This window comes from Gavialis gangeticus, unplaced genomic scaffold, assembly GCF_001723915.1.
Source record: "Gavialis gangeticus isolate Ggan-Ray unplaced genomic scaffold, GavGan_comp1, whole genome shotgun sequence".
NCBI lineage: Eukaryota > Metazoa > Chordata > Crocodylia > Gavialidae > Gavialis > Gavialis gangeticus.
Window position 1 is genome coordinate 5,897,071 of NW_017729026.1, and position 22,686 is coordinate 5,919,756.

The 22,686-nt window shown below is 39.6% G+C and overlaps 1 protein-coding gene across 1 annotated transcript in view; it reads right to left on the bottom strand.

Moving 5' to 3' along the window:
- The window catches only part of LAMA2 (laminin subunit alpha 2), a 576,898-nt gene that overhangs the window by 327,418 nt on the left and 226,794 nt on the right, over window positions 1-22,686 (bottom strand). Inside the window, exons 12-14 of the mRNA XM_019520301.1 lie at window positions 11,475-11,576; window positions 10,255-10,466; window positions 2,058-2,169 (exon numbers count right to left, since the gene is read on the bottom strand). Coding sequence (XP_019375846.1) covers window positions 2,058-2,169; window positions 10,255-10,466; window positions 11,475-11,576 — 426 coding nt within the window. The remainder of the gene's footprint in view (window positions 1-2,057; window positions 2,170-10,254; window positions 10,467-11,474; window positions 11,577-22,686) is intronic.

Here is a 22,686-nt window from a genome sequence, read left to right on the forward strand (position 1 = left end):
ATCATGCTCTTCTTGCTGACATTCAGTATAAAATTAAAAGGCTAAATTTCTTGAAAAGAATCCTCTACAGTATGTTATTCCCTCAGCCCAAAGTCTCCAATCATGCAACTGAGAGCACAGAAGCTTGGATCCTGCATCCACACAGAATCCTATCAATTATACTACTGTGATCTTCACTGTTAATTGTAGGATCTGGGCTTTAATGTGTATCAGATCCATGGGAAATGTTATAAACTGGTGGTACTTGTGAATCATTTGAACAAAATAAACAAGGGTATCTGACTTTCTGGAGGTCTGGTTGTAACATCCTGGATGATGTGGAGATCAGAAAATTTGAAACAATCAAGATGAGAAATGGGTAAAAGGTTGGAGAGGGAATTTTAGCAGCATCAAGGTAGATAAGAATTGTACCATGTTCTACAGGTGGCAATAGTCAGATTTAGAGACAGTTGAAGACATGGAACAACTAAAATTTCTGGCTTGGAGATCAAAGTTAAAATCTGAATTAGGAGGAATAATAGAGAAGTCAACACATGACTGGGCCTTCTCAAGTAATTGTAGCTACTCCAAAAAGCTGCATCTAAGTTCTATTTTCATCTGATTGTGTTCACATCTGTATGATTTTGATATGAATCTCCACAAATGCCTTTAGGTCTTCTTTCTAGATTAGTATTTCTAGCCCCAGCAACACACGAAAGCATTTGGCATGAAATGAGACTCTAAGCCCTAAATATCATATATAAGCATGGGATGCTTTAAAGAAAAAGAGAACTGACAAGGAAACGCCTAAAGTGTCTGTGTAAATGGCACATTGTTTGTAGTTTTGTGAAGCAGAGCGTCTTGGTGCTTGAAACCACTTCCTTAGAGGCATAGCTTTTGAAGAATGTTATGTTCCTTACTTACCTCAAGCCATGTTCTTTATAAGTCAGTTAAGCATATGTGTAGTTATGTGCACACACAATGCACATATGTTAGTGAATCTGTGTGAATATGTTCACATTTTGAATGCGTGGTTACGTTAAACTTATAACCTTCAACAACAACAGAACAAAAGGAAAACCATAAATAGCAATACACAAAAACCCGAAGGACAGAAGGAGAGATTCAATAACAGTGATGCTAGTAATCCAGTTCATTCAACACAAGCTATATAATTGCCATATCCTTCTAGTACTCAAACACAGCACATGTTTCACATGTATGTACAGTATCTTTACATCTATCATTGGTAAAATAAACAAAAAAGCTGAAGAGCCAACAGAACCTCTTTCCTTTGTTTTTGGAAAACTGTCTTTCCTCCATAATGTAATGTGCAGATTATTGGGCTTTGAACTATTTTCAAATATAGAACAACATCCTAAGAGCCTCCTGAGCATTCCAGCACTACTTTAAGCTGATGAGGCACCTCAGACTATCATATATTCATCTAAAAGCAGGGCTGGATGGGCCCTTGAGGGATCATCTAATGCAGCTTCCTGCCTGACAACATCAAATGGTCACAGAACCAGTAATGTATAGGATCCTGCCTCTCTTCTTACCATAGCATCATGTGGAAACTTCCCCATTATTTTATCCTGGACTAATGTAATCATTAACTGCTGTCATAGTTTGTGTTAAGATGCAACAAATATGTACCTACATAGCCACCATGCACAGGGTCCTGTATTGTCTTTCAACTCTTACAAAGCTATGTGTCAACTTAATTTTAATTTTCGCAATAAAGCTTTTATATCTATCTCTTGTGAATTAAAGTAACTAAGCAAGGAAACACACAAGATTTATGTAAGAAATGGGACTTTGGGATCCAAAACTATGTCTTCTATATAATTAGGAACTTTGGAAATGATTACAAGAATTCTTAAAGATTACAAGGTTGCCAGTTGTGAATATGAAATTTTAAGTAGCAATTTCCTATATGATCCTAAATTTATTAACTAGGACAGCTTAATTGCTATTTTGCATTAAGGCAGATTGGAATTGTTGGACTGTTGTGTCAACACAACTACTTGCACGAAAGATACATCTCTTGACTCTCTTAATACTCTCTTAATACTCACTTCACAAGAGGTGCCACCATACCCTAGGGGACACTGACAAACCTCCACAGCAGTCGCCACATTCCTGCCAGTTGAATAACGATCAGCAGCTTCCAGACTGACCCCACTCAACCTATGTTTAACAAAAAATAAAACAATCAACTTGTGAATAAAGTACAGATTTTATAGCAGTATGTTTGCAGCTGGATGGAACTGGGAGTTAATAATGGGCATGTTTACATAAGATCATGACAAAAGCCATGCTTTTGCACTAATGCATAGTTGAATTAGTCTACGGAGCATTAGCATCACTAAAAAGGGGTGTGCCAGTGTTACTGTGAAGTAGCACTGGTTACTGCACATTTAGTTAGTACCTGTTATTACAAGTACTAAACATAATGCACAGTAACTACAGCACATTAATGCATGTGTAGATGTACCCAGTGAGATTCATTATTCTGCACTTGTTTGGTTGCTTAAAAATAAGGTAGTTGTTTTTCCAGTGTCTCAATTTCCTAGTCCAATGTCTGCAGCTTTGTTGCTATTTCTATCCATCATATGAAGAAGAACATGGTCAGCACACATTAAAAACTCTCATAATACTGTATAAGTAGCAGGAAGACTATTCTTAGTTTATAAGTTACATGTTTTGACTTCCATTAGAGATGTATATATAATAGCCTGCCTGTTAACAAACTGGTGCCAATGAACCTTACAGAATAAAATCGCTTTCTCCTCCTTAAACAAAATATTACAATTACTAAGCTTTGATTATGAAATACTCTTTTTTTCTGAAGATTCATCTCTCTAAAAAGGATTTCACCTTTTCAGCTCTGTCCAGGAGAAAATCAATACCATTACACATGAGAAAGAGAGAAAGGGAATCTCCCTTGATCAGTCCCAGTTCTTCAAGTACCACCAAGAGAAAAGAGAAAGGTGGAAATATCTACTATTTTTCTGTTCTTGCAGCAGCAAACTCAAAGGAAATGTAAAAGCCATACCTCGTGGACTTATTTAGGCATCTTAGAGATGTGACTGATATTTTTCTTAGTGGTAGCTAGCCCTAAAGCTGATCAACTTTGAACTTCCTTTCAGTTCCTTTGTGGAATGTGGGGAGAGGAGGGTCAATAAATTAACAAATCAATACTAAGCTTGTGCAGTGTAAAGTCTAGCATATTCAGTCTTTTCTATAATGGATTAGGGCCAAACATAGTGCATTATTTTTATTAAAAACAAAGTTTACCTTGGAACATTGAATCAGCAAGTCAAAACATCTGTCATCAGAGCTGACAGTTACTTTAATCATTATTTTAGTTAAAGGTCCCCCTAGGCAATAGATTACTTGCAAGTTGATATATAATTGCAAGCAAGAAGAATGGGAGGAGAACGGCGAAGGAAAAGCAGGAAGCTTCTCCGCGTATGAGAATCAGGTGCAACAGAAACATAACAGGTAATTTTGCCCCACGATGGCAAAATTAATTTTGCCCACTGATGGCAGTCGTGGCTGAGGTGGGGGCGGCAGCTATAGTGAGTCTTGCATGACCTCTAAATCAGTGCCTGGGGCTGGTCCACCCTGGATTACTGGCAATGCTGGTTTTTCTACTGGGCTACAAGAGAGATGAGCAACACTTAGAACAGTACTTCATGAATCATGAGCTGAGATGACATTATGCCTTTCGGAAAGAGTCACCAGAACTTCATGAGCTGACATTATGCCTTTTGGAAAGCGGGAAATGCAGTCCTGCACTGCATCTGAAAAATTAATGTTGGGAGTTAATTCCTATCAGACTTCTAATCTGGGAGCTGACGAAGTTCAGATGAGCACCCTGGAAGAAGAGGCTTGATTACCAGGAGCTGAAAATTTTATGAAGAAATGTCTTTTCAGAGGAAAAGGCCTTTTCACCTAGATGGCAATTTGCACTAAAAAAAGTCCAATTTCCACTGGGGAGAAAACAAAAAATATTTGTCTTTTAAAACCAAAAGCATTGGCTTTTGGTTGCATAAAGGAACCTGAAAAAAATCTTGCTTTAAAAAAAACAAGAGAAAAGTATCCAAGAAAGAAAAAAACAAGTGCCTTTTTAAAAAATTCCAATGAAAGAAAATCCCTTTTTCAAGCCAGCTGTATGGTTTTCTCCCAGAGAGAAAGAGATAACAGAAAAGGAGAGAAATGGCCTACCAGGAGCCAGGAGAAGGTTCTCTGGAGAATATAAGAACTATCCTTGTAAGAATGAGGCATTTAGGGGGAGATTGAGCTAACTGCACATAAGGAATGCACACCTAGAGACTTTAATCCAAATTGGCACCAGTGCAGAAGACTGGAACCCCTCCAATAAATCCCACCCCCAGTGTAGGTAATGGTTGTTCACAGGTGAGTCTACAGCAAGATCTCACTCTCTCTTTTATCATTCTTTCCCTGCTCCTTGCTTCATCTCTATTCTGCAGTTACTTTTTTTTGAATTCTACTTACAGTGAAAAATCCCTTGTGCATTAGATATTAAAGAATTTGACTAGATAGTCAGAAAAAGGCACACAGTATATCAAAGAACTTAGGAATAAAGATCTATAAATGAAGCAAAAATTGCTATCAAAACATTGAATCTCATTTGCCTGTTGAACTACAGCTAGTTCCCACCCAAGCCCATGCAATATCATTTACAACAATGAGACACTGTTACACACAGAAACATTCTGCCTGGTATTATGCTACATTTGCATGCACCGAAGAATTCCAATTTTCATTAGGTTCTGCTATTTGGTAAATGGGATTTTAATGTGTTTAACAGTTTTCAGTGTTAAACAATTACTCATTGAAGAAAGCTGCAGTGCATTTTTTTTGTACTTCAATGTTGTAATTTTTATTCCTCAAATGCCATTCTGGTTTCATTAAAATACATAATGCTGGCAGTAATGGGGCACTGGATTCTAAAAATACATGCACAATCTGAGATTTAACATCTAGACCAAATATTTAAGCTGACTGTTACTGTCAGCAGGCAACTGTTGACTTCTAAATACAAATAAGATTAAAAGGGAAGTGAATGTTTTAGGTGGTATCAGCTTAGTTTACTGTCTACTTTGGCAAGCATCTGAAATGCATTGGCTACATGAGGTTTCTGAAGTACTGGCCTGAACATTCCTCATTTGTCTTGTAGCAGATGTGATAGACTAAGGGACATTTCACTACTTTTCCTTTCTCATCCTCCTCCACTAAAGTTGGGAGTGATTCTACATGAGGTTGCAAGTTTTCCATTCTCTTTATTGCCATTTCTATCAGGTTCCACAGTGTCCATCTGCATCAGTCAAATTGGCAAAGGCTAAATTCATCCCTACTTGCCTTGTTGGAGCAGCCTCATGTTGGATTTAACATGATACAAGACAACTGTTCAATTCTTGCATTTTACAATAGTGCTTCAGTGTATACTAAAGTAGCATTAGTTTTAATGATGCCACCAGTTATAGTAGAATTCCCCAGTTGAAAGAGAATCAGTAATGGCTTTCAAACTGTCCGTTGCATTTTTACCTCTGCTGAGTGATTTTTTGTTTAGATAATAATTTAAGGAAGCCTCCTACTCTGGAGATAGAGCAATAATATACAAGTCATTCACAATCAAATGTTATTGCTTAATTTAGGGTTACAATATTAGTACATGAATAGGAAGTGCCTTCAAATAATTATACTGATGCTTATAAGGTTTCTAATGTTTATTGCCATTACATCAGGATAAAAAGATATAAATGGAAAGGGGAATGATCTTGAAGACTCAGGACACTTGGGTTCAATTCTCAGTGCTGTGACTGACTCTTTGCATAACATTGATCAACAAACCATCCTGCTATGTCTCATGAGAAAATCTAATAACCCTCAAGTATTTACTGGCAGGAGAGGGTCCTCTGCACCTTCACCAGACTCACAAGGAATACAGTCACTCATATGACCTGCTTGTTTCACACAAGGGACAATATGATCTCTGGGCACATATGGCTTATCTCAGAACCTATCAACCCTGCTTCTTAATCAATCAAGAGAGTTGCTGCTGAATGACACAAAGCACATCCTCTACACAGGGAGCCTTGTCGGGCCTACAAAGAATGCTGAAAATTGGATCAAGTCCTTTGCAAGATAGTAAATATAATTAGGCTAGGTCACTGTGCCTAAAGCACTTTACTATAATGATATAGAATCTGAAAACAATAAAAGAACTAGGCACACACTGAAAATCAGCAAAATGGATAGGACATAATGGGCAGGAAAGCACTGTCTTAATTAGACTGTATGGTCTTGGGAAAAAGACCACAGGTGAAATCATGGCCTCAATGGTAAAACTTAATTTTAACTTGGCTATGATTTTCACACCATGTCTTCCTCTGTAGCGAGCAGCACTGAGCACACAGATGACACTCAATAAACAGTATTAATCAAAAAATCAAAAGGTCCTGAGAGTCTTAAAGGTTTTTCATAGTATTGATGATGTTATATACACATACAGAAAAGTATTTCAAACAACACAATGGGATGGGCCACAATTTTACCAGCTCTTGCTGTTTTGTGAAGCAGCAACTAGGGATATTCTGCTCTTGGCCTTTCAAGGAAAGGTTAGAAGTGTGGCAGAAACTTAAAGCCATTTTTAGCTAACAGTATTACAAATAGAAAACACATTCCAAAATTATTAACAATTACTTATTTATCATAACCCTACAGGGACCTACATTTCTGGCCACAAACCCAGCATAACTGGAGAGAAACAATCACAACCCTGCAAAGCACTGATTACAGATCTTCATTCTGATCCACATACTTTTTTGGGTGAGTTTCTTTAAGACCAGTTATTCAAGACCAGTTCAACAGGCCAGTTTCCTTGTAACTCTCAAGGGTCTAGACTGCTATTTACCATAGAGCTAAGGGGAGGCACTATTGGAAAGTGAATAAAGCACTCCACTGGTTTAGATAGAGCATTCAGGAATGTAGGTTCTCAGCCCTGCCACTGACTCACTGAGTGACCCCAGGCAAGTTACTTCTCTTTTCTATCGTCTGAATTTACCATCCACAAAAATGAGGCTTAACTATAATGAGGTTTTGTAAAGAGCTTTGAGGTCTACTGATAAAAAAAAAAAGTTCTATATAATAGCTAGGTATTATCTTTATGTCTATACCTTAAATTTATAGTTTGGGCTGTGCATATGGGCTTATAAAGTATATCTTTCATATTTGATCTGCATGCGTACTGCTTAGGGATAAATATATATATATTTTGAACATTAAGAGGGGTTCTCCTTAGTTCACGTGAGCTGTAGAACATCAAAAGGAAAGAGGAAAAGGAAAGTTTTCAAATAAATTATCTGAAAGTTTTTAGGAAAAATACAAGAGAGTTTAAGTGGAGACTGGTCCAATTGAAGACCTTCTTTGGATCTGAACTTCTTTGATATTTGTTGAAGTTTGGATTTGGAACTAAACCTGCTGAAGGGTTATTTCTTTAATTGTAGGTAAGGGCTGTCCAACTGCAAAATGAACAGGAACTGAATGCCATGCAGACCACACTAACAAGGGTCACATGCCTGAGGGCTACAGCAAATCAAGCCATGGGCCCCATAGGCTGCATGAACAACTTCCTTCACTGCCCGATGCACCACACCTCCCCCACTGCCCCAGGTGCATTGTGTCCAGCTATGCTGTGTCTCCCACTCTTCCTTTGCCCACATTGCACTAAGCTCCTTTAGCCTGATGTAGGGCTAGGCAGTGAAAGCCAGAGGGAGATGGAGAAGCTCAGAGACTGGCTGTTGTTGCAGCTGGAGCCATGGAGTGGCAGCTAGGCAAGAGTCCAGGAGCCACAACTTTACCCGTTGCAGCCTGCTGGCTGCCACTTGGACAGCCCTGTTGTAGGTCATGGTAAAAGGCCAGATGCAAACATAACTGAGTTTAGAAAAGTTTAGTTCTAAAGCCAGTTTTTGCAATTCGGCCAGTTCTCAAATTTGAAGGAGCAAAACACAGAAGTACTATAAAGTAACAAAGCAGGTGAAAGGAAAAGAAAAGATAAAAAAAGAAACCAAGCTCTTTAAGAGAAAAACACAAGTGAACGCCAACTGAAAGGTTCATGTCAGCAAGCTGCAGGTGCTCAGTGACCTATATTTCAGCTTCAATTCATTGGGATCTATGTTTAATTCTCTAAGAACTCAAAATAATTGCTGCATTAATTTACGACACCCTGCATAGAAACAAAATCTACCTCTATGATCTCAAATTGTTTACCGTGTTTCAGCCTGCTGTCACTTAAAATGATTACACTTTAGAGCCCTAAAAATGGTTTGAAATAAAGTCCTGAATATGTGAGCTGATGCTTCCAGATACTTCATCTAGGAATATATTCTGAAGGAACAGAGCAAGACAGAGGTGCTGGTATTTCTCCTTCAGATGTTACTTTACTCTTGGAAAGTAATTACAGGAGTGCTATTGGCTTCCTCCATTTAAAACTGTTTTAGAGATTGAAGTGACTGATTTGTAGGTTAGGTACTTTTCAGGTTTTCTACCTCATGGCCATGTCCAGACAAGCACAGCCATGCAGTATGTGGTACTGCAGACATGTCTGTGGCACCGCATACTGCACGTTGAATTGTTCTCTGCTCTGCAAGGGAGCAGTATGGAAGGGTTTTTTTGACCCCTGGATATCCAGGGGTCAACCCCGCCCCGCCCCCGCTGAAAATGAAAGCAGAATGGTGCATGTGGTGGCAGCATGGGCTGCCCAAAGCCAGAGCCTGGCTGGCTGGAGCCTCACTCCACTGCTGGCTAGGCTCTGTGTGGCAGAAGCGATGCGGCTACAACCCCAGGAGGACCCCAGATAAGGCTTCTAGGGCCAGGACAGTGCTCTCCCCTACTGCACCTGGGGTAACTTGCCATGTGCCAAAGCATGCATGGGATGGGCCTTCCGTGAGACAATTCCCTGGGGAACCAAACGTGTGCACACATCTGGACGCAGTCCATGAGCGCAAAGCTGTAATGTAACATAATCAGGAACTAATCCCATTACTATATTTTACAAATAAGATTCATGTGGCTGAGAAAAAATGTATAAATATTACAAGAAAGGCTTTTTGGCCTTCCTTGAGTGTCCACTAAAGCACTGGGAGACATTTCAAATCCAATGTTAGTGTTAGAAACTGAACCACATACTTCTGTAGACATTATAGGCTATCCATCACAGCCTCCTAGATGAGCAGCTGGCAAACTTTTCAGACCATGTGCCAGAACTACTCAGCTTGGATCAGAGGCAGATGGGCACTAGGACACATCTGCTGCTGCCGCTCCTGACCACAGCACAGGGAAAGTCCTAGCTACTGGCACTTCTCACTGTTGTGCCATGAAAGAAGTCCCCAACAGCAAATGCCACGAAAGCCTAACATTGATGGGCTGGATCCAATAGTCTGCAGGTCAACTTGTGAGCCATAGGTTGTCAACCCCAACCCAGATGAGAGAGCTACTGTGCCAGCTCTTATAAACATCCTTATAAAAATACATCATTGATTTCATACTAAAACTTCAGAAGACTTCAAATGAAACCAATGATTTTAAGAAGTCCAGACTAATCTGACATAAATCCGGGGAAAGGTTTGGGATTGCCTACTTTTGCATGCAATGCTTATTTAAAAAAATCTCTCTGGCTATATTTTGTCAATTTGGCTATTATGCATTTAAAAGGCTAAAGAATCTATCTTCAATTCATTGTTTTATTATGATATTGTCTCTTCGTATTATTATTATTTGTTCAGTTTATATACTGCTCTTCCCAACAATCGGTCTGGGTGGCTTACAATAACAGAACGGATTAACATATAAAACACGAGAATGACACAGGGAAACAATAATTAGAGATTGTTCTCATATTCACAGAATTTGCTGCATTCTACCAGAATGAATTTTGTGTGAAAAGGAAATATACTCCCCCAAAGTGTATGTATTTATGGAATTATGATGGTCCCTTTAATAGCCCATATGACTTCTCTGTGTGGTAGGGTAGTCAGTAAAAGAAAACAAACAACTCCACCCCCCCCAAAAAATGGCAGACTATTCATAGATGAAAAGGCTTAAATGTATGCTAGTTTCATAGTGAAAAATAAACAGTGACCATCTTCTTAAATTATACCAACGTGCAGCCTGCATAAAGAGAAAATAAAAAGACACACCAGGCTGTCTGCAAAATATTGTCACAAATGTAGTTCCCAAATCTACCTGTAGATGGCATTCATCCCATGGCTGTATGTGGCTCTTATTAGAAGCCTCTTTACATTTGCCAGCACTGTCATGAATTCCCTTTTGCTGACTGGAATGTCAGTGCCATACACGGTAAATGAATCTGGTTTCAGAACAATTTCTTCTGTGTGCTCCTCAAATGGCTGCAGGTGAATCCCATCTGTTGGAGTGCTGATTCTAAAGCCACTTCCCTAGAGATAGATATTAGGGATTCAGTTAAATATAAAAGGGGTAGAAAAGATGGTGTATCATTGTAGACATTTAGGGACAGATTCTATTCCATCTTTGGGCATCTAAATGGAAAAAGACACCTAAGTGCTATTCTATTCCTCCCTGTTCAAGTCCCTGAAAATCCATTAATGCATATACTTTTGTAACACTGTAATCTTACCTTTGCAATTGAGTCACAAAAAAGAAGCAAGGATGGGAAGGATGCACAGATTTTTTGTATTAACATATTTCAGGGTGAAATAGGATTGACTTTAGGCACTGAAGTCCAGTTACACTTCTAATAAACAGAACTGAATCTGACCCTTAGTGCAAACGGTTACTGATCAGTATATAAGGACACTATGTACCAGGATTGCCACAGACTGATTATCCATTGCTCTTCAAAGGAGTGCATCATTCATTTTATACTAAGACTTTAGAAGACTATGACCAGCATGGCTACAACCTATACCCACCATATGAAACAAATAATTTGAAGAATTATGGGTGATAGAATAAACTGACAAAAATTGAGGGAATGGTTTGGGAACAGCTTATAGTCAGTATAAGCAAAATCCCAGTGAGCTAACAGGTATCCATCCAGCTGCATGGCTTAGCATGGGCATCAGAAAATACAACTAAATCCATTGAAGCACAGTCTCCAGGACAATATAATACTACAACTGTCTAAGATATGATACTAGTTTAAAGAATTTACTTCCCATTTCAATCAGCCAATACTACCAGTTCTTCATTTGTCTAGCTCATCACTGTAAATATAATCCGACAGTACTTTTTAATATCAGAAAAGGCTCCTATAGATGCGTATTAGGTATATAAGATATGGTCCTTATTTGATGCTGCATAAATTGTCTGCAGACACATCTTTGAATAACAGTGATACCTGATCAGTTTTGGATGCCACAAGCCTTAAATAATCATGTAAAGAGGTGGATTAAAGTTAATCATCAGAAATGGAAATACTGTACCTCTATTATGACATCAGAGTGAAGTATTGTTTGAAGTGGTTCTTCCTGCCCTGAGAGGCTATAGGAAATGGTAAATTTCAGATGCCCACCAGCAGCTGTTATCTAAAATAAAGCAGAACAATGCTCATTACACGACAGGGCACATGCCTTTAGCCATTTGGGGCTATTGTTTTTTTATGGCAATATTGCTTGAAAACAGAGTGCCAACAAAGTGAAAGGAGATTCAGATCACATGAGTTCTCAACCAGAAAGCCATAATGACCCATGGTGTGTGAAGCGGGCCGTATTCAATTTGGATTTGGCCTGCTTCAGGGGACAGTGATTTGACACATTGATTCGGGTCACTGTCCTGATTCAATTCAACCAAATCTGAATCTGAAGATTCAATGCTGATTCGGAGAATCAGCGGTTCGGCCTTAGACACAGATTTAAATATTTTTTCTGCATACCTCCAGGTACCAGGCACGGCTTGTGAACACTGAGATGGTGGGGCAGCTGGAGCGTCCCACAGGAGCGCAAGGATGTACTTCAGGTCCACTTCTGGGTCTGCTGCAGAGTGCGTGGGGGACCACCCCCCACATCCCATGCCCCCACCCCTGGGCCGGTGATTGGTCATGGGGAGACCTCGGGTTCCCCCCACAACCCAGGAGGCACCAGTCACTGCGCTGGGGGGCGAGATCCCCTGCATGTTCTGCAGTGTACCCAGAAGTGGACCAGAAGTGCTTCTGATCCACTTCTGGGTCTGCTGCCAAGCACGCTGGGGACCCTGCTGTGCTCCTATAGGACGCTCCATCCGCCCCAGCATCTCAGTGTTCACAAGCCACCTGGTACCTCCAGGTATGTAGAAAAGACGTTTAAAGCTGTGTCTACGTCTGAATCATCAAAACTCTCCAAATCGGTTTGGAGGGCTCTGATTTGATTTGGAGAGATTGAAAGGTCTCCTGTTTTGATTCGGATTTGGAGGTTTGGGTGCCAAATTGGGCTGAATCTCTGCTGAATTGAATCAGTGACTAAAGCTTTGCATAGCCTTAATAATGACCCATTCCCTCCCCTCCCCAACCATCAGCAAACTCACTCTCACCTCTCAGTATTTTCTTCAGTGACAGACTAAGCTTCCGAATCTGACATGTAATAAAACATGAGCAGCAGCACATCCTAAGAACCAGCTTTCAAATCTCTACTAATATATTTTCCCTTCAGTGCAAAAGGGAACATAAGTTTAGAACGTATTTAAGCATTTTTGCTCCGCACCTTTCTGAACCAACCAGAGGTTGATTCACACAGTCAACCAAATTTTGTTGAAAAGAATGCTACTGTCCTTTCTCACAGGCTGCCTCACCCTCCATAATAAGAGGCTAATAACCTCAGGCTATCTCATGTCATTCTAGTATATTTTTCTATGATCTTTTAGCACCCAAATTCAGGGCACTGACAATAATCTTCCCATGAAAAATTACAAAGCATAGATCATTTTTAGGACAGGAATCAAAAATGCAGCCAGTGGGTGGAACTCACTGCCAATACAGCAGTTTTGCTTTCTTTACTTTACTGAAAAACTGTAAATAAAGTAGTTTTTTTTAAATATCTAAGAAAGTCTGCTCTGTATACCAGTGAAACAAGAGCCTCCTCTCAGCAATGATCATTATCCACATCAGTGGGCTCTCTCTGTCCTTCCAATCTATATTGCTGACCACAAAGCAGTCTCAAGAGTACTCTTGTAGGGAGAATAATCCGATTATTCGCAAGGCCGATCCAAGGGAATAATATGCTGTGTTTTATCATTCATCATACTGGATATTTTGCACACATGTAACAGAAAGCAGTAAATACAGAGGACTTTCATTATATGTTGTTGTGTGCTGAATCTAAATTAAGGGTGGGGGGAAACATGAAGCCCATTATTTAAGCAGCAGCAATCTGCTCATTTTGGAGCATGTATGAAAATATAAACATCAGTACTGAGGCTATAATCACCACAGGAAAATTGCAAGTAGCTTCCAGAATCTGCTCTAAATAGCAACCAAAAGTTTGGATGAGTAGCCAAATATATCCATACCTGTTAGGTCTAAAAAACTGCCTATGACCTCTGGGCAAGCCAAGCCAAGCCAAAAAAGGAAAAGGCTTGTAGTGTGTTAGCATAACAGACGGCAACGAAACATATAAAACTGTGAGTAACTGGCAAAGCAGGAGTATAACAGGAAGAGATTTTATTACGTATGTAACAGTGGAGTGGCTAATAATGTACGTAATTGAAACCTCACAATTATCACTTGCATATGTCTTTGTTTTGATATGTGCTAGCTTTACTTTCTGGCCATTTACATTTAAGACACAACTTAAGTTGAAGTTCATAACATATTTAGGAGTTTCATCTTTACCTGATGTCAACCATTTTTACTCAGGAGGTACAGTTAGTTTTTATTATTATCAATATTTAGATTTTTTAAAGCACCCATTGTTGCAGCATCTGGGCAATTTCAAACTTCATTCCATAAAATACTCACTTTGAGACTATTTAAATTCATGAACTGTCACCCTGCCAAGTTGGCTAATCAATGTGCTGCATAAACAAATATGCCTTGCTGAGTGCCCTACAGAAGAAATGAGAGAGTTCTCAATTGAGAATCACTTAACAGTGATCTTTTCCTATTAAGATCCAGGTATTGTCAGCAAGAGAAGTCCAGCACATCTCAACTTCTTCAAAAGAAAGTTGGGTGATAAAGAATCTTTTTCATATCTGCATACTAGATCCTAGTTCATTGGTGATGCGCAGGGGGTGCGCAGGGGGTGCACATGTGTGCATGAGCACCCCCTGAGATTGGCCGCCACCACCAGATTGGCCAGTGGCATCTGCGGGCAGTCGTTGCTCACCACTCGGTGCTCGCCATCCCACCCCTCGCCGCCGACATCACTACAGCTGCCTGCAGGTGGTCCCCACTCACTGCCGACATGCCCCTGCCACTGCCACTTGCTGCCTGTGGGCGGTTGCCATGCCCCTCCAGCCTTGGGAGGCATGAGGTGTTCATGTCCTAGTTCTAAAAATTTTGTAAGCAATAATTTTAATCTAATGTGAAAATGAACAGAAAGGCAGACAGAAACATAGAGCACTAATGAAAATTATACATATATCACCAGTCAGTGCTCAGGGCAGGAAGGGAGCAGAGCCACGCTTCAGTGACTGATCCTGGTGCACAATGCTCAATCTGGCCTGTGGACCAGGTCAGTGTCACTCATCCAGTCCGTGGGGCCAAAAGGTTGAGCACTGCTGGCTTGAAGCCAAAAAGTAACCTGGTCTTTATAATTACAGATGTTAATGCTTGGCTACAGTGCCAGTAAAATTAAGCATAGATCCTCTTGTACTTCTATAACAGCAGCAGGATTAATGGAATTCTAGGTATCCCTGTCATGATATCACTGATAATAGACATGGAAAAGACTCTTAGGGCATTTTGTCCACTTTTTAGCCAATGTGCTCTTGTACTACCTTAAAACATTTCTGAAGTCTTTTTTCTGTACATAATTAATATGTAGAATAAATTCACTTAATGTAATTTCATTTTTTTCTTTTTTTAAAGTATGACATGCTCTTGGATTAGAATCAAAGAATCACAGAAAATTAGGGTTGGAAGGGACCTCAGGAGGTCATCTAGTTCAGTGGTTCTCAACCTTTTTTGTACTAGGACTCATTTGTAAAATAGCAATGGCCACTCCTATGCAGTGCCCCTCACTCCTGACCTGGTGCCCCTTGCCCCCAGGCTCCACCCCCCACAGTGTATGGGGCATGAGGAGCCCCAAATAGGCCCTTGCAAGCTGGAATTCTGCCAGCCTGCATGGGTAAAGCTATGGCTTCCCATGTTTTTTCTCCTTTAAAGGAGAATCCATTTTTAAAGTTCATTGATCCATTTTTGGATCAAAGTTTGTTCGTGACCCCTTCATATATTGTTGAGACCCACTTTTGGGTCATAACCCACAGGTTGAGAAACACTGATTTAGTCCAACCCCCTGCTCAAAGCAGGACCATCCTCAACTAGATAATTCCAGCCAGGGCTTTCTCGAGCCAAGCCTTAAAAACCTCCAAGGATGGAGATTCCACAATCTCTGTAGGTTACCTGTTCCAGTGCTTAACCACTCTTCTAGTGAGAAAGTTTTTCCTAATATCCAACTTAAACCTCTCTTGCTGCAACTTGAGACCATTGCTCCTTGTTCTGTCATCTGTCACCACTAAGAATGGTGTAGCTGCATCCTCACTGGAACCACCCTTCAGGTAGTTAAAAGCTGCTATCAAATCCCCTCTCAGTCTCTTCTTCTCCAAACTAAATAAGCACAGTTCCCTCAGCCTCTCCTCAGAAGTCATGTGCCCTAGCCCCTGAGCGATTTTCATCCCTCTCCACTGGACTCTCTCCAACTTGTCCATATCCTTCCTATAGTGGGGGGCCCAAAACTGGACACAGTACTTCAGATGTGGCCTCACCAGTGCAGAATAGAGCAGAATGATTACTTCCTTTGATCTGTTGGCAATACTTCTATTAATGCAGCCAGTATGCTATTAACCTTCTTGGCAACAAGGACATACCGTTGACTCATAGCCATCTTATTGTCCACATAACCCCCCAAGTCCTTTTCTGCAGAGCTGCTGCCTAGCCAGTCAGTCTCCAGGCTTTAGCAGCGCATGGGATTGTTCCATCTTTAGTGCAGGACTTCGCATGCATCTTTGTTGAACCTCATGAGACTTCTTTTGGCCCAATCCTCCAATTTGTCTAGGTCACTCGGAATTCGAGCCCTACCCTCCAGCATATCTTCAACAAGCCCCAGCTTGGTGTCATCCACGAACTGGCAGAAGCTGCAATCCATCCCAAGTTCCAGATCATTAATGAAGATACAGAACAAAACTGGCCCCAGGACCAACTCCTGGGGCACACCACTTAATACTGACTGCCAGTTAGACATGGAGCCATTGATTACTACCTATTAAGCTCAACAACCCAGCCAGCTTTCTATCCACTTTACAGTCCATTCAACCAAGTCATCCTTCCTCAGTTTGCTTTCAGGAGACAAATCCAAGGACAGAAATTGGGACAGAATTCAAAGCTTCTTAGAAAAAAAACACCTTCTGAGACATCAGTTTTACTACTAAAAGCAGCATAACACTCATTGACAAGGTTTGTATGCTTTCTGTTCTATATTGCATTTATCACAGTTTTTACTCAGCATCTGTGAAATCTTCTATGTCTTCCTTGTTAGTTTTCCCAGCCAGCATCAAAGGAAACTTTATAGGCCTGACCTAAAAGATCTTTTGGTATAAAGATGTGAAAGTAGTATACCCTATATTAAAAATCTCTAATGTTGAATTATACATAAATGCATATATACACACACATCCCAATCATACCCTCATACATCTATAATATATGAATATATTGTAGATGCACACAAACACAAACACATATATAATTATAAATGTATATAAAATGATATATGTATATATAACTTATACTCTCACTCTTGTCCCCTGTCCTCATTCTCTGTCCCTTTTCTAGTCTTTCTGAATGCAACCCAAGAGGAAATGCTTTTTTGTACTATCTTTTATTGGATCAACTGTATAGTTGGGAGGGCAGTGGGATAACTTTTGGGCATCAGGTGCCTTTCTTTGGGTAATTTTATATGAATACAAACCTTCACTTTCAAGTTTTTTTGCATTGTCTTTTTGGAGGTGGAATTTCACAATTTCTACCCTGGCATTGGATCTCAGCACAAAACCTTGTCTGTACCAACTGTTCGGTACTGTGCAGATGAAACTGAACATCTATGCATTGGCGATGCATAGGGGATGCCTGCGGGTGCATGTACACCCCCTGAGATTGGCTGTGCACCTCCTGGAAGTGCCAGTTGCGAAACTGGAAGTACCGCCAGAAGCGCACTTCCAGTTTTACTGCTAGCTTGGCGATCGGCTGCTGGGGGACCTCCCCCACCATCAGTGATCAGCGGCTGGCGGACAACACCCCCATTGGCAATCTGGTGTCCCCCAAGACTTGGGAGGCACCAGTCACCCAAGCACCTCTGGGCACACCCCCATGAGCAGGGACATGTGTTTCCCTGGGGACAAATAGCAGTGGCACATACTTGTGCTGCTGCTACTTGTCCCCGGGGAACACTCCTGCACACATGCTCCGGTATGCAGAATGTTGTCCTCGGTGGGGTAGAAGAGGCTGTGGCCAGCATCTGAGCCAGCTCCAGCAGCCTTACCTGGGATCCTGGGGACCTCCTGGGGTGGAAGTAACAGCAATCAGGGCATGTGGAGCCTGGGCAGCAGCCGAGCATGTTTCTGGCCAGCAAGGCTCTGGTTTCTGGAGGTGTTTGCTGCTTCCATGTATGCCACCCAACTTTTTTCTGGCATGGGCACCGGGAGATCATAGTGTCAAAAAAACCCACCATGCTGCAAATTAGTAGCATGGCAAATGCATGCATGTGTGGTGCATGCAGTTTGTGCTGCTACAGATGGGTTTGCAGTGCCACAAACCACATGTGCACACTCGTCTGGACTTGCCTCACATGTCTTCCATTCGGGAATGTGTAACTAAGAATATACAATAAGCAACAGTCTTCTTGAAACAATTTAGTTTATTAGCAAATGCAGCAAAAGAATTACAGAAAATTATTTCACAATGGTAAACAGCTCAAGCATACACTCAAGCTTATCTACACTTACTCTCCACTACATGCAAGTCTAGGTGATGTTATAGTCCTAGTCCCTCATGTTAAAATCCTAGACCAGACATAATTTACATTCTTCAGCAAGACCAGGACATTTTGAAATGCAGCCAGATCACAATGTGTTCCAGAGTGTAAATCTCTCTCAGTATTGTCCCTTCTCTGAAGAAACTCCCTTTTCCCCAAAGCTTCATTCTCCCTCTGTGAGCCTGAGCTCAGTTTCCATTCACTGGATTTATTTTAAAGACCTAAGTGTGAAGTTCTCCCTTTCTCTGAGAAAGTTCTCCCTTTCTCTGAGTTTATAAGTTCACAGGAAGTCAACAAGGCTATCACAGATAATGCACTTAGGATAGGTGTGACCAGGTGGACTTATTCACGTTTTATAGTTTGCAATCACAGGCATTTTGACTGTTGGAGAGGAGAGTGTCTTTTACCCCTGACACTTCAACCCCATATATAAAACGCCTTGTGAGGTCCAGTTCCATATTTGCTACCAGCTGTCAGATTTATTTTCACTTTGAAAGTATTTTTATTGGTTTTAGCATGTATAGTGAAGCTTCATATTAAAATATGCAAATATCACATAAACAAAGGAATTACTAAACCAGATCCAACCAGTAGTCCATCTTAAGTCTATTATTCTGAGCAGAGTTTCTGTTTAATTAAATAACAGCCAAAATCCTACAGTTTTCATGAATTCCACAGTCTAACAAAGCTCCAATTGATTTCAATTGAATTCATGGAAGTTCCTCTCATGGTTTAAATATTAGACAGAAAATAGATATATTAGAAATGCTATTCTGTGAAATATTAGAATATTTCATTTTCAGCAGTCACTCTCAGTTGTCTTGTCATCATAATATTCACAGTATTCCCTATTCTCAAGAGAGTGAACACTGCAAATAGTAAGATAATGTTATTTAAGTCAAAACTGTGCAAGTATTTTTGAATAATGTTGTATTTCAAAAGTTTATTATTCTACTGATGTACTTGCTTTTCACTTTACTTCTAAAACTGTAGACCAATAACAATAACAGTATTCTCTACAAGAAAATGAATCAAACTGTATCAAAGATATGGACAAAAGAGGAAACTAAGGAAAAGCATAAAGAAGGTCCCTAGATCTTAAATATGGAAGGTGGGACACTTTTGTTAAAGGTGTTCATGTTTTGGACCATCTTCGAACATCACCCACTGTTTCACTGATGAGTGCTACTAAATAAATGGATTTAACCTTTTCTCAGTGTGAGCCACTTGGAAATGTTAAGACATCAAACAAAGTGTTTCTTTATCATAATATCATTTAGGACACGGTTGTTGCAGCATGCTGCACAACAGTGGCAGTGTGCTGAACAACACCTTAAGGTGCTGAGTATCCTTAATTTCTCTTGATGTGGATAGACATTTAAGGAGCTTGCCTGTTTAAGCCTTCACTAATTCTCTGCTAAAACCAAAAGAAAAGCATTACACAGTTTGTACCTTGAAAAATATTTCTTCCTGCTTTTTCCTTCCTTTCCCTACTTCCCTTTAGCTGTCCTTCAAACCAAACCAAACCAAATAAAAACTTGTTTTCAGAAAAAAAATTGTGATCTCATAAGCTTATATTAGTTATAAAATTACATAAACATGTTGTTTCTCCCCCTCCACACAGAACCGGATCAAGTACACTTAGGAAGATTCCTGGGCCTTTATTTTATTTTAATTGGATACTCAGGAAAATAAAAGATTTGTAGCGCTAGCTACCTTGCGGCACAGTAAGGATAGGTGACATTAGAGATATTCTACATCTTCTGTAGATCTCCAATAAAGCACCTGAATCCTGAACTGTTATCATGCTTTCTTGTATCACGCTTCAGCAGAGACTAGAAATTGTTAGCAAATGATGTTAGCTTGGGATTTGTGTTGCTGGTACACATGTAATGTCTAGTGTTCATCACTTGGGAGGCATATATAAAAATATTTTAGGAGGAAAAAATAAGGATTATCTATCCTGCAGGTAGAGAGTTAACAGAATAGCCACAATGTTTTGCTTTCCTAATACATCATGTGCCTGTGTTTCCCTTGGACAAATACGGTACTTACCAGTATTTTAGGGAAAGGTCATTTTTCAACCATTCTGTCTTTCAAAAACAAGATGCTTATCTTCTTTGGGGGCATGTTGTATTCAAGGAAATACAGTATTTCTATCACCCTCTATCTGAATGTGCATACAAATAGGAAAAAAATATTCAGGAATTTCCATACAATGCTGTTACCACATAAAAATGTGGAAGGTAATTTGCATCAATCATTTGATACTCACTGAGCATTCTCAGAAAAAAAAATCTTACCTAGAATTGTAAGAAGACTAATATTTTTATGCCTATGGTCCTTCTGTCATTTTGTCATGATAACAAGAAATGGCACGTGACAACTTTTTCAATATTCTGTGACTCGGTCATTCTCCTAGTGGCAATATCTGCCACTAGATTTTCTTTGTGCACACTGCCTGGAGATATTGAAATCATAGTATGCACAGTTTAACACTCTCTGCTAGCCTTCTTGCTTTTCCAATGCGACTGCACTGCAATAAAACTCAGAAGTTTATCTGGACTGGATCACCTTCATGAACGGTTCAGGTATAAATTTATCTTTATGGCACAGATATTAGCAAGCATAGACCTGTGAAGTGAGTACATCAGTTCTGGCAGTGACAAAACTAATGGCACTCCTAGTGCCAGTTCAATCCATAATCGATAAGCACCTATGATGAGGTGATAAGGTTTGACAAAAGGTTGAATAGAGAGTTTGCCACATTAATAGATGGACATAAGTACCCGTAATTTTTCTGACTGTAATATTCACAGAAGGAACAGTCTGAATATTTGTTTGTCTTGAGTTTACTTGCTTATTTTTTGCAGGAATGCCCCATCATTAATCAACTCTGTTCTAGATCAGTTAATTTTAAATCAAACCTGAAAAACCTCTACTCCTCAAATATTGGCTGTGAACCATAAGGGAATTCTATTAGGTTTTTATTGGTTCATATTTACTGTTACACTGAGAAGACACTGGAAGTAGGAATAAGACTAGAAAGGAATTCCAATGGGTTCCTTGCTAAGAAAACATCAAGTTCTTATCCCTTTAATAAAAACTCCCAATAAAGATTGCATGTTTTAGTTCTATTCAAGTTCCATTTTGAGATTAAATAGACTTTGCTCTTTTAGATAGGACTTGAATTTAAATAGGATATCTAAACTTTGCTGAGAGTTTATATTAACATTTCAGATAAAGGGGAAAGCAGCTTTGTCACGTTCTGTTTGATTGACTGCACAGTTCTGGTTTACCTTTTTCTTGCTGCTTAAAATGTTCTCCTCCCATGCACATTTTTCATGGAAAAGTAGAATCTTAGTACCATACTGTACCTCCCCCACCATCTGTTGGGAGTCAGTCTGTTAGGAGCCATTACACTGTACAACAGAGTAAGTCTCCAGATGTCAACATTTTGCCTACAATATTCTACAAGCTTATTATTCAGGTACACTATGAATATTAAAATGATCTCAACCTGCACATACCAAATACTATATTAAATTTACCTTACTTTCACTCAAAATAGTACTCTAGAATAACCACTGGAAGAGCTGCAAAAGTTTGAAAGAATACACTTACAGACTGCAGTTTATTGATATATTTCCTGGTTCAGATGTCTACAGAAATTGTTTACAAAGCCAAAATATTTACCAGGTTAATTTAACTTGATTAAAACTAACTATTTTGAAGCCATCTTCAGTTACTTAAACATACCTCTTTGATAAACAAACAAGACTGGAAGTATCATGACTTCAAGAGTTCAAATGATTTCCAATTTATTCTATTTTGAACAACACAAGAAATATTTGTATACATTCTCCTATTTCCACTTCTGATCCTCTCTGAAAAAAGGAAGTTGAAAGGGGCAATTAATTTTTCCAAAATTTAAAGGGGTTTGGTTCAGCTTCAGAATCCAATTGATCAGAACTAGTTTTTCCATCTAGTTTCTATGCCCAGGATACTAAAAACAAATATAAAAGCACATTACGAAGAGTGCATCCCTGTATTCGAACAGACTTGATTTTTATGGCAAAACTGGATAAAAATTTAATGTGAAACATCATATAAGCCCCTTTTCCCACAGCAGAGTAGATACACTGGCTAAAGAAACAATATCTTTTAAAATTTGCAAGACATTATGTTGCCACTGCCTGGCTGTAAAAATAAGAAAGCCATTAAATCTACTTCTTCTGCTGCTTTTTTTAAGTGAAAAGATCAGGTGAAAATATCTGACTGATTAAGACACAGATAACATCTACCCACAGAGCAGGAATGGCTAATTAATGGCAAATCAAGTTCTGCAACACTACACCTTTTGCGTGCTTTGATCACATCTTTAAGGATTGTTTGTTTTCAGTATTGCTTCAGTCATGACCTTTTTCTAAGTATTTTTTTAAATATATATAAATAGTGTGTGTGTGTGTGTGTAAGA